General features: G+C 40.6%; 1 protein-coding gene across 2 annotated transcripts in view; it reads left to right on the top strand.

Annotated features, from left to right (window-relative positions):
• LOC135567389 (NLR family CARD domain-containing protein 3-like) overlaps positions 1-16235 on the top strand; it is a 31903-nt gene extending 15668 nt beyond the window's left edge. The window contains exons 3-12 of one of the 2 annotated variants that reach the window (XM_065014786.1): positions 4107-4205; positions 7283-7399; positions 9140-9224; positions 9356-9584; positions 9954-11724; positions 12011-12184; positions 13611-13784; positions 14765-14938; positions 15109-15155; positions 15545-16235. In XM_065014786.1, the coding sequence (XP_064870858.1) occupies positions 4107-4205; positions 7283-7399; positions 9140-9224; positions 9356-9584; positions 9954-11724; positions 12011-12184; positions 13611-13784; positions 14765-14938; positions 15109-15155; positions 15545-16068 (3394 nt within the window). In that variant the 3' untranslated portion in view covers positions 16069-16235. Of the gene's footprint in view, positions 1-4106; positions 4206-5293; positions 5943-7282; positions 7400-9139; positions 9225-9355; positions 9585-9953; positions 11725-12010; positions 12185-13610; positions 13785-14764; positions 14939-15108; positions 15156-15544 lie in introns of those variants that run through there. The other variant, XR_010462339.1, reaches the window with a different exon arrangement.
• The last annotated feature ends 812 nt before the right edge of the window (positions 16236-17047 follow it).

The following is a 17047-nucleotide window of genomic DNA, read 5'->3' as shown; positions in this document are numbered from 1 at the left end:
AATAAGAGAATGAATACCTGTAATGAGATATTACTAGTTAGTAGAACTGCTACTTGAGCTGAGTTGCTGACAGACAGCAGTTTTCAAAGTGTAAACTAATCAGTAGGCCGACATGCTATCAGTAACACGTCTGGTAAAGATGGTGGAGGAGCTTTTCAATGATATGGTTTTATGTTTATCTCAGGGTTTCTCCATCCTTTTGTTCTTACCAGCACTTACACACCTGATTCAACTAATCATCAAATATTTTAAAATAATTTAATATTCGAGGCATACAAATGAACATTCTCAAATTAAAACCTTTTTGGTTTGTAGGACTGCTTACAATTATTAAAGTCCTACAGTAACTCACATCTTGGAGAAAAAAAACACAGCTAAACTTGGTTTTGAGTAAATTATATGTTTATCAAAAAGAATGTAAGAGAGATGTCTTGAAGAAACGCGTCTGGGTTTAGAACTCAGTGTCTCAGTGCCCTGCGACAGTGGGAGGTTTGTTTTGCATGGCCCGGTGCTACAGGTGAGTGGACATATAATTTATGGACCAATGGAATGGTCTAAAATGCTTAAACTCTGCCCCCCCGGGGAGCCGGGCAATGCAAAACTAATTCCCCCAGTGATTGTTACTTTATTTCCTGATATGAAATGGAAAGTAATTTTGTAGCTGACGCAGTTCCAGAATGTCTGTTGAAACTGTGTCTCATATGGAACATTAGAACAGTGGTGGAAACAGAACTCAGTTCCAGAATGTCTGTTGAAACTGTGTCTCATATGGAACGTTAGAACAGTGGTGGAAAAGGAACTCAGTTCCAGAATGTCTGTTGAAACTGTGTCTCATATGGAACGTTAGAACAGTGGTGGAAACAGAACTCAGTTCTCAAACTGGAGTAAAAGTAAAGATTCCTTAATAGAAAATGACTCAAGTAAAAGTGAAAGTCACCCAGTAAAATACTACTTCAGGAAAAGTCTAGAAGTATTTGGTTTTAAATATAATTAAATATCAAAAGTAAAAGTAAAGTTGTAATAATTGAAAACTCCTTATATTAAGAAAACCAGACTGCACAATGTTCTTGTTATTTTAATTTATGGATAGCCAGGGTCACACTCCAACACTCAGATACCATTTAAAAACAAAGCATTTGTGTTTAGTGAGTCCTCCAGATCAGAGGCATTAGGGATGACCAGCGATGTTCTGTTGATAATTGTGCAAATTGGACAATTTTCTGTCCTGCTAAGCATTCAAAATGTAATGAGTACCTTTGGCTGTCAGGGAAAATGTACGGAGTAAAAAGTACATCATTCTATTTATGAATGTAGTGAAGTGAAAGTAAAAGTTGTTCAAAAATATAAATAGTAAAGTAAAGGACAGATACCCACAAAAACTACTGAAGTAGTACTTTAAAGTATTTTACTGAAGTACTTTACACCACTGCATTAGAAGACAGATAAATGTGTTGATTTGAAGGAAATTCTATTCTACTGTATCTTAGTCGATGCATTACTCATCTCATATGTATATACTGTAATCTATTCTACTGTATCTTAGTCTATGCATTACTCATCTCATATGTATATACTGTAATCTATTCTACTGTATCTTAGTCTATGCATTACTCATCTCATATGTATATACTGTATTCTATTCTACTGTATCTTAGTCTATGCATTACTCATCTCATATGTATATACAGTAATCTATTCTACTGTATCTTAGTCTATGCATTACTCATCTCATATGTATATACTGTATTCTATTCTACTGTATCTTAGTCTATGTATTACTCATCTCATATGTATATACTGTATTCTATTCTACTGTATCTTAGTCTATGTATTACTCATCTCATATGTATATACTGTATTCTATACTATTCTACTGTATTTTAGTCTATGCATTACTCATCTAATATGTATATACTGTATTCTATACTATTCTACTGTATTTTAGTCTATGCATTACTCATCTCATATGTATATACTGTATTCTATACTATTCTACTGTATTTTAGTCTATGCATTACTCATCTCATATGTATATACTGTATTCTATACTATTCTACTGTATCTCAGTCTATGCCGCTCTGACATTGTGACCAATAACATTTGATTTGATTTAGATTAGGTGATATACACTACATGACCAAAAGTATGTGGACACTTGCTAGTCGAACATCTCATTCCAAAATCATAGGCATTCCTATGGAGTTGGTCAGCCCTTTGCTGCTATAACAGCCTCCACTCTTCTGGGTTTGCTTTCCACTAGATGTTGGAACATTGCTGCGGGGACTTGCTTCCGTTCAGCCACAAGAGCATTAGGGAGGTCGGGCACTGATGTTGGGTGATTAGGCCTGGCTCGCAGTCGGCATTCCAATTCATCCCAAAGGTGTTCAATGGAGTTGAGGTCAGGGCTCTGTGCAGGCCAGTCAAGTTCTTCCACACCGATCTCGACAAGCCATTACTGTATGGACCTCGCTTTGTGCACGGGGATATTGTCATGCTGAAACTGGAAAGGGCCTTCCCCAAACTGCCCCAACTTTACAGTTGGCACAATGCATTCGGACAGGAAGCGTTTTCCTGGCATCCACAAACCCAGATTCAACTGCTCCAGAGTCCAATGGCAGCGAGCTCTACACCACTCAAGCCAATGCTTGGCATTGCGCAAGGTGATCTTGTGTGCGGCTGCTTGGCCATGGAAATCCATTTCATGAAGCTCCCGATGAACAGTTATTTTGCTGACATTGCAGTTTGGAACTCGGTAGTGAGTATTGCAACCGAGGACAGATCATTTTTATGTGCTTCCACACTTGGCGAGCCAGTCCTCTGAGCTTGAGTGGCCTACCACTTCACTGTTGAGCCGTTGTTGCTCCGAGATGTTTCTACTTCACAATAATAGCACTTACAGTTGACCGGGGCAGCTCTAGCAGGGCAGATATTTGACAAACTGGCATGTTGGAAAGGTGGCATCCTATGACGGTGCCACGTTGAAAGGCACTGAGATCTTCAGTTAGGTCATTCTACTGCCAATGTTTGTTTATGGAGATTGCATGGCTGGCTGTCCGACTTTATACACCTGTCAGCAACAGGTGTGGCTGAAATAGAATCCACTAATTTGAAGGGGTGTCCACATATGTTTGCATATACAGTGTAGATTCTCTGTCCTGCTACTGGTAGGACTATAACATTATGTGAACTGATCTGAACAGGTTTAGGCTGGTCATCGATGACATGTAGGCTATATCTGAGGTATAGACTTTCATCTGCATATCACTAACAAACTGCTAGTATACATTATAACCTAGCCTACTTTACATAATATAACATCTACATATCACTAACAACCCCACTACTATACATTATAACCTAGCCTACTTTACATAATATAAAATCTCTCACTTGTTGCAAAAAACCTTTCTGAATGGATCAATCAAATCAAATCGAATTTATTTATATAGCCCTTCGTACATCAGCTGATATCTCAAAGTGCTGTACAGAAACCCAGCCTAAAACCTCAAACAGCAAGCAATGCAGGTGTAGAAGCACGGTGGCTAGGAAAAACTCCCTAGAAAGGCCAAAACCTAGGAAGAAACCTAGAGAGGAACCAGGCTATGTGGGGTGGCCAGTCCTCTTCTGGCTGTGCCGGGTGGAGATTATAACAGAACATGGCCAAGATGTTCAAATGTTCATAAATGACCAGTATGGTTGAATAATAACAAGGCAGAACAGTTGAAACTGAAATCAATCAATGCCCCCCTCAGATCAATAATGTCCGTTTTAGCCCTTCTGTCTACATTCTCAGATTAGTTTAGAAAATAACAGATTGAAAGACAATAAATATCCTACTGTTAGTGAATACAAATAAGTGTGAGACATGGCCTTGTGTTGCTGCACTGTCTAGAACTACCTTAACAAACAGTGACTTATTATTATTATTGACAGTTACCATGGAGATGAAATATCACAACTACATGGTCATGTGATGCATTAAATCACCTGGCTGTTTCTATGTCTGTTAGTAAATGTTTTATTTTTCAAAGAGATAATGAATACATGAGAACAATAATTAGTTGTCACTGTGTTAATCACAACCAACATGCTGGATCTCTGTTTAGGGGTCAGTGCTCTAAAATGAGTCTCTCTGGGGAGAGAGAGGAGGGGGGCCCTGCCTCTAAAATTCATCTCTCTGAGGGACATGACACCAAAGATAAGAGGTAAGATGATAATTTAATGAATAATTTATAAAGTTTATTTCCAAAATAAATAGCTATCTTAAGATGAATGCACTTACTGTAAATCACTCTGGATAAGAGCATCTGCTAAATCAGGGTTCTCAATCCGGGGTCTGTGGAGGTACTGCAGGGGTTCTCAATCCGGGGTCTGTGGAGGTACTGCAGGGGTTCTCAATCCGGGGTCTGTGGAGGTACTGCAGGGGTTCTCAATCCGGGGTCTGTGGAGGTACTGCAGGGGTTCTCAATCCGGGGTCTGTGGAGGTACTGCAGGGGTTCTCAATCCGGGGTCTGTGGAGGTACTGCAGGGGTTCTCAATCCGGGGTCTGTGGAGGTACTGCAGGGGTTCTCAATCCGGGGTCTGTGGAGGTACTGCAGGGGTTCTCAATCCGGGGTCTGTGGAGGTACTGCAGGGGTTCTCAATCCGGGGTCTGGGGAGGTACTGCAGGGGTTCCACGGCACCCTGACTGTACTCGTTGCAATGTCAGACATTTGATAGGATTTTTACATGACAAAACCACTTTGCCTTCTCTTAATTATTGACTAATATAATGGAATGCATATTTTAACCAATTGTGATGGTTGTTACCAGCAGAATATTGACAATATAACTGTTACATCAACACTCTCTTCACACCCGTTTAACAACTCTAAATATCTTTGGCATAGTAGGCATCAAGTCCCTTCCAATAATGTTGCCTACAACGTTTCATACAATGTTCATTTTCATCGAACACATATTACACCCTAGACGCCTTCAACTGCCCAATTTATATCCATCCCCAATTTAGGAGTATTTTTTAACAATATGATGTTGCGCTCCAAAGGGAGAACTTGAAATAACATGATGTAGATAATTAAATCATCAAAAGAAAAACGTGTTTAGAAAATAAGGTTCCTTATAAAAAGGCTTCTATCACTTCCTTAAAATATGAAATCAATAAAAGTTATATATATTTTGGGGTTCAGTGAAGAAGAACCTCTAGAGTTCTGATCAACAAAAGGTTCATGTTTTGAGGATGTGAACCCAGCAGCCATCCAGTGGTCAGATCAATTCCACCTGTTTTTTCCAGCGCCCGGCCCGGGATTCGAACCAGCCACCCTTCGGTCACAGCTCCAACTCCAACCTGAGTTAATCTTCAGAAATAAGCATGAGTTAATCTGCCAAAATGAAGACAAAATGCTATGCAGACATGGTATCACTTGTTATGCATAATTATCATACATAACTCATCGCCAAAAGCACAAGACATACTGTTGCATGTTGGTCTATATTATTTATGGGTTGATCACATAGAAATATAAAAACATTATTTTTAACTACTGCAATGCAATTACATGTGGCTCAGGAACCACTGACTCACTGCATGATTCTATAGTATTATCAAGACACCTGCTGTTAACACTTAACTACTTAGGACACCTGCTGTTAACTCTTAACTACTTAGGACAGCTCACGAGGTGTCCTAAATATCTACTGACTAGGTGGGTAGGTAATTTAGGCAATGGGTAGGTAACTAGGTCATTTATACCCATAAGTGTAAAATGTCTTTATTCTCAGCACTTATACGACCAATTTTCTACTCAGACACTTTGGCCATATGGACCCAGATCTCAACATATTGTCATAAAAAAACTGAATGTTTGATCTCAAAATGTTGTTATAATTTTGTAAAAATGTTTGTTAAACATAATAATAAAAAATGAATATTACTAATGTAACCCACTGTAAAGACTGGGTTTAGGTTATTGTGTTGCACTGCTCATGTCCGCGTTCTGGACCTGTCCGCGTCCCCGTACAGAACTGTCCGCGTCCACGTTCGGTGTGGATATTGTCCGGTTACGCGCAGAGTGGACTGAGGTGATCTTGGGGAATAACGACAGAGTTTGTTTTAGTGTTGAGACACCGAAGTTTATTGTTCAATTTGCTTTTTCTTTACGGTGAGGGACATTATGAGTGTAGCCAGATCCTTTTCACTCTCTATCCTCGTTTCATTTTGTGGTTCACCGGATTCATCATCGAGACGAGGGACAGACGAACGACCTGCTAACTAACCAAGCTAGTCGGTACAGCTCGGTAAGCTAGCTAGCTACTCTACCAGCAGCATCCTAGTTATCCTAGCTAGTCGGTACAGCTCGGTAAGATACCAGCAGCATAGCTACTCTACCAGCAGCATCCTAGTTATCCTAGCTAGTCGGTACAGCTCGGTAAGATAGCTAGCTACTCTACCAGCAGCATCCTAGTTATCCTAGCTAGTCGTTACAGCTCGGTAAGATAGCTAGCTACTCTACCAGCAGCATCCTAGTTATCCTAGCTAGTCGTTACAGCTCGGTAAGCTAGCTAGCTACTCTACCAGCAGCATCCTAGTTATCCTAGCTAGTCGTTACAGCTCGGTAAGATAGCTAGCTACTCTACCAGCAGCATCCTAGTTATCCTAGCTAGTCGGCACAGCTCTAAGATTAGCTACTCTACCAGCAGCATCCTAGTTATCCTAGCTAGTCGGCACAGCTCGGTAAGCTAGCTAGCTACTCTACCAGCTACATCCTAGTTACCATAGCTACCACTACATCATCACCGGCTCCCCGGTTGTTTCTTTAGTGTTTAAACCCTCTGTGTCCAAGGACCGAACTTTTGAATATTATTTTCAGGACGCCTCAATAGCAGGTATTGAACACCGGGTAAATAATCACTAGTCAGAACTTCAACCTCAGTATACATTCATTATAAAAATCATCTTAATATCTGATATTGTGAGTAAACAACCTCGAGAGTGCGTCTTCCAGCCCTCCAATAAATGACATCATTCAACCCTCCCGGTTAGTAAATTTACCTCAACATGCCCCGGAGAAGGCAGAGTAACGACACCAGCCTTTTAGCGGGGCTGACAGACTGACTACAACGCTCGCGTCGATAAATTAATCTCGTCATTAAAAATGACACACTGCTCGCGCGCTGCAACGAGCGTCTAGAAGTCAGTTCTATTTGTGAAACTCTTCTTATGTTTCCCCATCTGAGCTCAGAGTAGATGAGAGATGTAATGTTTGTCTCTGTTGTGTTGAAGTCCAATCAAGCAGGAGAGACCAGCCTCCCCTGTTCCCAGCTGTGTGTCCATGAAGAGTGACCGGTCTATGGAACAACCTATAATGTTTAGAGAGAGAGACTTTATTACTGAACAAAGGTAAGAAGAACTCATAGGTCCTGGTCAACACCGTCTCTAGTCATTTCTCCTCCCATTTTCCAAATCCTTTTGGTTGTTTTCATAATCCATAGGCTAATCCTTTTGTCCATTTTCATAGTCCTAAAACAATATTAAACAAACACAACATTCCCTCACTGTGTGTGTGTGTGTGTGTGTGGTACCTGGTACCCTGCACATTGACTCAGTACTGGTACTCCTTATAGCCTCATTATTACCTCAACTACCTGGTACCCTGCACATTGACTCAGTACTGGTTCTCCTTATAGTCTCATTATTACCTCAACTACCTGGTACCCAGTACTGGTACTCCTTATGCTCATTATTACATTGACTCATTGTTCTGGTACTCCTTATAGTCTCATTATTACCTCAACTACCTGGTACCCTGCACATTGACTCAGTACTGGTAATCCTTATAGCCTCATTATTCCGGTCGGTAACATTTGAGAGTGAGGCAAATATATAGCATTTTGCGGAAAAAAAACATGATTATTTGTCTCTCTGAAATGAAGACATCAAGTGATTTTAAACAAATACATATCTGTCATTGAACAATCCCATGATTAGATAGTGAACAACCCCATGATTAGATAGTGAACAACCCCATGATTAGATAGTGAACAACCCCATGATTAGATAGTGAACAATCCCATGATTAGATAGTGAACAACCCCATGATTAGATAGTGAACAACCCCATGATTAGATAGTGAACAACCCCATGATTAGATAGTGAACAACCCCATGATTAGATAGTGAACAACCCCATGATTAGATAGTGAACAACCCCATGATTAGATAGTGAACAACCCCATGATTAGATAGTGAACAACCCCATGATTAGATAGTGAACAACCCCATGATTAGATAGTGAACAACCCCATGATTAGATAGTGATTGATTAGATAGTGAACAATCCCATGATTAGATAGTGAACAATCCCATGATTAGATAGTGAACAATCCCATGATTAGATAGTGAACAACCCCATGATTAGATAGTGAACAACCCCATGATTAGATAGTGAACAACCCCATGATTAGATAGTGAACAACCCCATGATTAGATAGTGAACAACCCCATGATTAGATAGTGAACAACCCCATGATTAGATAGTGAACAACCCCATGATTAGATAGTGAACAATCCCATGATTAGATAGTGAACAACCCCATGATTAGATAGTGAACAATCCCATACCATGATTAGATTTCAGAAATGCTTTGAACAATAAAAGCTAATTTACTAACATTTCTGAAAAGTGATATATAGTGTTTTGGAATGAAACTCTTATGTTTCCCCATCTGAGCTCAGAGTAGATGAGAGATGTAATGTTTGTCTCTGTTGTGTTGAAGACCAATCAAGCAGGAGAGACCAGCCTCCCTGTTCCCAGCTGTGTGTCCATGAAGAGTGACCAGTCTATGAATCCTCCTCTAAACTTTAGAGAGGGAGACTTTTCTACTGAACAAAGGTAAGAAGAACTCATGGGTCCTGGTCAGTGAGTTAAACAACACTGTCTCTAGTCATTTCTCCTCTCCCATTTTCCCATTTATTGTTGTTGTTTTCATAATCCATATGCTAATCATATTGCCCATTTTCATAGTCCTAAAACAATATTAAACAAACACAACATTCCCTCCGTGTGTGTGTGTGTGTGTGTGTGTGTGTGTGTGTGTTTACTCCCTGGATGAGGAGATGTAATCTCATGTTTTGTCCACAGAAACCAACAGGAGAGATCAGGGTCAGAGATTCTCAGTTGTCAGTCTTCCCAGAGTCATCAAACAGACCTGGCCTCCATATTCAGTGTATGTGGTCCTGTTATGTACATTTTTGTTTTTGTTTACCTCAAGTAAAGTTGATCTGTCAATCATTCATTAATGTGTTAATGAGAAAGCATTTATTCTCTTGCTTAACTTATTTACTTTATTTATTTCAGTTGCTTGAAGAGAAAATTATGACATTTGTGAAGAACGAGCTGAAGATGTTCAAGAGGATTCTTAGTCCAGAACTCCCAGAAGGCTTTGAGAGTCAGAAGCAGGATAAGGAAGTGGTGGATGCTGAAGATGAGAAGCAGGAGAGCAGTGCCAGAGAGGGGGCTCTGAAGATCACACTGCACATCCTGAGGAAAATGAACCAGAAGGAGCTTGCTGACACACTGGAGAAATGTAAGATCTGTCTGCCTCATGTTGAATGATGTTTTATAACATTTAAAAGCTGTAGCTAAAGTACAGCTAAAGTAGCTGTGTAACTCAATGATATTGTAGCAGCCTTAACACAACACCTAGTGACCTCATCAAGTAGCAGCAGGGATGTGTTGTGGTGATTCATTTAGAGAGAGAACATTAATAATACCATCAATAATACCAATAATAATATAATCAGTCACACCAGTCTGTAATGCATTATCAAAACATTTACACATTTATACAGTCAGTTTAGAGAATACATTATTATAATTTACAACTTTATAACAGTCCTTCAATACTGTAGGCTTTAAAACAGATGTAATACTAATATCCTCTGTGTTATTCTTCATTCAGATGAGCTTGCTGTGATTTGCCAACGTGAACTCAAATCTAATCTAAAGAAGAAGTTTCAATGTGTATTTGAGGGGATCGCTAAACAAGGAAACCCAACACTTCTCAATAAGATCTACACAGAGCTCTACATCACAGAGGGTGGAACAGGAGAGGTCAATAATGAACATGAGCTGAGACAGATTGAGACAACAACCAGGAAACAAGCAAGACCAGAGACTGCAATCAAATGTAACGACATCTTCAAACCCTTAACTGGACAAGACAAACTTATCAGAACTGTGCTGACAAAGGGAGTCGCTGGCATTGGAAAAACAGTCTCTGTGCAGAAGTTCATTCTGGACTGGGCTGAAGGAAAAGCAAACCAGGATGTCCAATTTGTATTTTCATTCCCTTTTCGGGAGCTGAATTTGATGAAAGAGGACAAACACACTTTCATTGAACTTCTTAATCACTTCTCAATGGAAACCAAACAATCAAGAATCTCCATCTACAACAAGTACAAAGTTCTGTTCATCTTTGATGGTCTGGATGAGTGCCGACTGCCCCTAGACTTCCAGAAGAACAAGATCTGTTGGGACGTCACAGAGTCAACCTCAGTGGATGTTCTGCTGACAAATCTCATCAGGGGAAATCTGCTTCCCTCTGCTCTCCTCTGGATAACTACCCGACCTGCAGCAGCCAATAAGATCCCTTCATGGTGTGTTGACCAGGTAACAGAAGTACGAGGGTTCAATGACCCACAGAAGGAGGAGTACTTCAGGAAGAGATTCAGTGATGAGGACCTGGCCAGCAGAATCATCTCACACATAAAGACATCAAGGAGCCTCCACATCATGTGCCACATTCCAGTCTTCTGTTGGATTTCTGCAATAGTCCTTGAACACATGTTGAAACATAAGAGAGAAGAGATGCCCAAGACTCTGACTGAGATGTACACACACCTTGTGGAGTTTCATACCAAACAGAAGAATGAAAAGTATCTTGGGAAAGAAGAGACAGGTCCACACTGGAATAAAGAGAGCATTCTGTCACTGGGAAAACTGGCTTTTCAACAGCTTGTGAAGGGCAATCTGATTTTCTATGAAGAAGACCTGAAAGAGTCTGGCATTGATGTTAATGAAGCCTCAGTGTACTCAGGATTGTGCACACAGCTCTTTAAAGAGGAATGTGGGCTGTACCAGGACAAGGTGTACTGCTTTGTTCATCTTAGCATTCAGGAGTTTCTGGCTGCTGTATATGTGTTCCTCTCATTCATCAACAACAATGAGAATCTAATGGATGAACTGCAAACAAACGACGAGCCTGAAGTTACTTTCTATAAGAGTGCTGTGGATAAAGCCTTACAAAGTGAGATGGGAAACCTGGACCTTTTCCTCCGCTTCCTTCTGGGCCTCTCACTGGAGTCCAATCAGAAACACTTACGAGGTCTACTGACAAAGCCAAGAAGCAACTCACAGAGCCATGAAGAAACAGTCGAGTACATCAAGGAGAAGATCGGGGAGGATCTCTCTCCAGAGAGGAGCATCAATCTGTTCCACTGTCTGAATGAACTGAATGACCATTCTCTAGTGGAGGAGATCCAAAGCTACCTGAACTCAGGAAGTCTCTCAAAACCCAACCTGTCACCTGCACAGTGGTCAGCTCTGGTCTTTGTGTTGCTGACTTCAGAAAAGGAGCTGGATGTGTTTGACCTGAAGAAATACTCCAGATCAGAGGAAGGTCTTCTGAGGCTGCTGCCAGTGGTCAAAGCCTCCAGAGCTGCTCTGTGAGTAAATAAAATGACATTTAAGAACTAATCATCAGGAAGAAATATTCAGTTTAGGGAAAAATATGTATTATAATATGTATATAATATTATATTGAAAAACATATTGAATAAATTCATTGATTTTCACATTAGTATAACAATATGACCATACAATTCTAGGAGACGGAAGATGAATCTATATGTTGTTTGGGAGAATAAACCAAATGCATCTGCCATTGTCCTTCTACACTACTGGTGTTAAATTAACAGTGTGTTTGTGAAGTCATGATGATCTCTTTGTCAGGCTGTCAGGCTGTGGAGTCACAGAGGAAGGCTGTGCTTCTCTGGTCTCAGCTCTGAGGTCAAACCCCTCACACCTGAGAGAGCTGGATCTGAGTAACAATGACCTGAAGGATTCAGGAGTGAAGCTGCTCTCTGCTGGACTGGGGAATCCCCACTGTAAACTGGAGACTCTGAGGTCAGTATTATCAGATATGAAAGCACTTTATGTATGTAGTTCTCCCATTTGAAAAGTCGTAATTATTCGGTTATATTCACTTATATTGTATTAAAGTAGTCATACGTTTAGTATTTGGTCCCATATTCCATGCCTGCAGTGATTACATCAAGATTGTGATTCTACTAACTTGTTGAATGTATTTCCAGTTTGTCTTGGTTGTGTTTGGGATGTTTTTCCTAATAGAAACTGAATGGTGAATAATGTCCTGTCATTTTGGAGTCACTTCACTTGTATTGTCAGTAAGAATAGAAGATGTTTCTGAACACTTCTACATTCATGTGGATGCTACCATAATTATGAATTAATCGTGAATGATGATGAATGAGAAAGTTAGAGGTACAAACATCAGACCCCCTCTGTTATTGGTAATGGTGAGAGGTTAGTATGTTTTGTTGTAGCCTCTGTTATTGGTAATGGTGAGAGGTTAGTATGTTTTGTTGTAGCCTCTGTTATTGGTAATGGTGAGAGGTTAGCATGTTTTGTTGTAGCCTCTGTTATTGGTAATGGTGAGAGGTTAGCATGTTTTGTTGTAGTCTCTGTTATTGGTAATGGTGAGAGGTTAGCATGTTTTGTTGTATCCTCTGTTATTGGTAATGGTGAGAGGTTAGCATGTTTTGTTGTAGCCTCTGTTATTGGTAATGGTGAGAGATTAGCATGTTTTGTTGTATCCTCTGTTATTGGTAATGGTGAGAGGTTAGCATGTTTTGTTGTAGCCTCTGTTATTGGTAATGGTGAGAGGTTAGTATGTTTTGTTGTAGCCTCTGTTATTGGTAATGGTGAGAGGTTAACATGTTTTGTTGTAGCCTCTGTTATTGGTAATGGTGAGAGGTTAACATGTTTTGTTGTATCCTCTGTTATTGGTAATGGTGAGAGGTTAGCATGTTTTGTTGTAGCCTCTGTTATTGGTAATGGTGAGAGGTTAGCATGTTTTGTTGTAGTCTCTGTTATTGGTAATGGTGAGAGGTTAACATGTTTTGTTGTAGCCTCTGTTATTGGTAATGGTGAGAGGTTAGCATGTTTTGTTGTAGCCTCTTTAACTTTCTCACTCATTATTATTCATGATCTTTCTCAGTCAAGGCGTCACAGGCTTGATGTCTCATTGTGTTCGAGGACTTCTTCAAAAGGGGGGACAAGTGAAGCTGCTCAAATGCGGGGACTAGATACATTAAATTAATTTAATTTTTCTAAATAGTGAAACAGATATGTATTAAAATACCCTCAAATAAAAGGGGACATTATAAACTGTCACCTCATATGAAATATTTGATCTGAAATCCAAAATGCTGGAGTATAGAGCCACATTTATTTACAGTGTAAGCAGGGAAAAGCTAAGTGAAATATTTTAATATAACCTTTCTGTCATTGTATTTCTTCTGTGTTTCAGACTCACTGTCTGTAAACTCACAGACACATCCTGTAAAGTGTTGGCCTCAGTTCTCAGTTCAAACCCCTCACACCTGAGAGAGCTGGATCTGAGTAACAATGACCTGAAGGATTCAGGAGTGAAGCTGCTCTCTGCTGGACTGGGGAATCCCCACTGTAAACTGGAGACTCTGAGGTCAGTATTCCTGTAGTTGGTCAACAAGTGATAACTGTTCACCAGATCCACATGTGTTTACCAGACACACACAGTCCACACCATATGTGTTTGGACAGTGAAGCTTACAGTTTTACATTTGGTGCTATGCACAAGCATTTTGGATTTGAGACAGAATGTTTCAAATTGGGAGACAGTACAGAATGTCACCTTTTATTTAAAGGTATTTTCATACATATATATTTTACTGTTTATAAATGAAAGCACTTTATGTATCTAGTTCTCCCATTTGAAAAAGTGATAATATTTTGGATGTGTTTGAGGTCAGTATAATATATATTGTGGACTGTATACTCAATACAATCTAAATCTGATACCTCACTGTCTAAATAGATATGGTGTGGACTGTATACTCAATACAATCTACATCTGATACCTCACTGTCTAAATAGATGTGGTGTGGACTGTATACTCAATACAATCTAAATCTGATACCTCACTGTCTAAATAGATATGGTGTGGACTGTATACTCAATACAATCTAAATCTGATACCTCACTGTCTAAATAGATATGGTGTGGACTGTATACTCAATACAATCTAAATCTGATACCTCACTGTCTAAATAGATATGGTGTGGACTGTATACTCAATACAATCTACATCTGATACCTCACTGTCTAAATAGATATGGTGTGGACTGTATACTCAATACAATCTAAATCTGATTCCTCACTGTCTGTCTTCTGACTGATACTGCTTTTTAAACTGGTCTGGTCAGTCTACTATAATATTTGTACTATACATGTTTCTATCTGCAGGCAATACTTTGATCATTTGTCATTTCTAATAATGATACATTCATTTATGAATAGATATGGAAGGTTTCAGGACACTGATATATCTGAATATATATCTGAATATGTTGAAAAAATATACTGCCACTATTTTCACCACCAAAGAATATCAGTGTGATTTTAATATGATTTGACTCTTTGCAGGCTGTCAGGCTGTCTAGTCACAGAGGAAGGCTGTGCTTCTCTGCTCTCAGCTCTGAGGTCAAACCCCTCACACCTGAAAGAGCTGGACCTGAGCTACAATCACCCAGGAGACTCAGGAGTCAGACTGCTCTCTGCTGGACTGGAGGATCCACACTGCAGACTGGAGAAACTCAAGTATGTAGAGGGTTTATGTCAATGTTCATATCAGACATGTTTGACTTATCAGGATAGTTAAAACAAACATTCTGACCACCACTTGTGTGTGTGTGTGTGTGTGTGTGTGTGTGTGTGTGAGTTCAGGTGTATCCCTCAATGACTGTCTGTTCTTCTGCTTACCGCTACAGTGTGGAACATGGTGGAGAGAACAGAATGAATCCTGGGATTAGAAAATGTGAGTGTTGACTGCTGTGAAGAATATGACTAAGAATAAGTCTTAATTCAAGTTAAGTCAAAGACCAACATCATTACTTACTTGGTCATATTAAATATCAGCTGTAGTTCTACAGAAGCAGAAATCAGGGACACCAACGTTTACAAAGAGTTGATTTGACAATGTGTGTGTGTGTGTGTGTGTGTGTGTGTGTGTGTGATTAATGGGAATAAGTGTGTTTTATATTACCGTACAGTATAACATATGATCATTCAACAAGTCTCAAGTTACCTTAACTTCTCCTTTTGATACCTAGAAACATCTACATTAAATGAATTAGTGAAAAGTGAGTTAACATTCTAATGTGAATGATGATGATTTCTAATATTGTGTCTGGTTTCATCCATCAGATGTCTGTGATCTCACACTGGACCTAAACACAGTAAACAGACTCCTCTCTCTGTCTGAGGAGAACAGAAAGTTGACATGGAGGACAGAGGAGCAGCCATATCCTGATCACCCAGAGAGATTTGAGGACTGGGGACAGGTGCTGTGTAGAGAGGGTCTGACTGGGCGCTGTTACTGGGAGGTAGAGTGGAGTGGAAGAGGGGCTGATGTAGGAGTGACATATAAAGGAATCAGCAGGGGAGGAGGGGTTAATGACTGTTGTCTTGGAAACAATGACAAGTCCTGGAGTCTGGACTGCTATGACAACAGTTACTCTGCCTGGCACAATAATAATCTCACTACCATAGACGTCCCCTCCTCCAGCCCCCACAGAGTAGGAGTGTATCTGGACTGGCCAGCCGGCACTCTGTCCTTCTATAGAGCCTCCTCTGACACACTGACCCACCTGATCACATTCACCTCCACATTCACGGAGCCCCTCTATCCAGGGTTTAGGGTTTATTATGACTCCTCAATGTCCCTGTAAATAATAACCTGGACTCACACTGGACACACACACACACTGGACACACACACACACTGGACACACACACACAACCGGACACACACACACACTGGACACACACAAACACTGGACACACACAAACACTGGACACACACACACAACCGGACACACACACACACACACACACACACACACAACCGGACACACACACAACCGGACACACACACACACTGGACATACACACACTGGACACACACACACTGGACACACACACACACACACACACACACACACTGGACACACCATGGACACACACACACTGGACACTCACACACACTGGACACACACACACAACCGGACACACACACACACTGGACACACACACTGGACTCACACACACTGGACACACACACTGGACACAGACACACACACACACACACTGGAAACACACACACACAATCCGGACACACACACCACCTGGACACACACACACACACACACTAAACACACACACACCTTGGACACACCATGGACACACACACACTGGACACTCACACACACTGACACACACACACTGACACAAATACTTGATACAAAGTACATGCACACTGGACACACACACTGGACTCACACACACTGGACACACACACTGGACACAGACACACACACACACACACTGGAAACACACACACACACTGGACACATACACACTGGACACACACACACTGGACACACACACACACTGGACACACACAGGGTTAATGACTGTTATCTTGGATACAATGACAAGTCCTGGAGTCTGTACTGCTCTGACAACAGTTACACTGCCAGGCACAATAAGAATCAGACTACCATAGACGTCCTCTCCTCCAGCTCCGACAGAGTAGGAGTGTATCTGGACTGGCCAGCCGGCACTCTGTCCTTCTATAGAGCCTCCTCTGACACACTGACCCAACCGTACACATTCACTGAGCCCCTCTATCCAGGGTTTTGGGTTTAC

The sequence above is a fragment of the Oncorhynchus nerka genome, unplaced genomic scaffold (assembly GCF_034236695.1).
Source record: "Oncorhynchus nerka isolate Pitt River unplaced genomic scaffold, Oner_Uvic_2.0 unplaced_scaffold_2111, whole genome shotgun sequence".
NCBI classification, from domain to species: domain Eukaryota; kingdom Metazoa; phylum Chordata; class Actinopteri; order Salmoniformes; family Salmonidae; genus Oncorhynchus; species Oncorhynchus nerka.
Note: the sequence above shows the minus strand (reverse complement) of the source record. Positions and strands in the feature narration are given on the sequence as shown.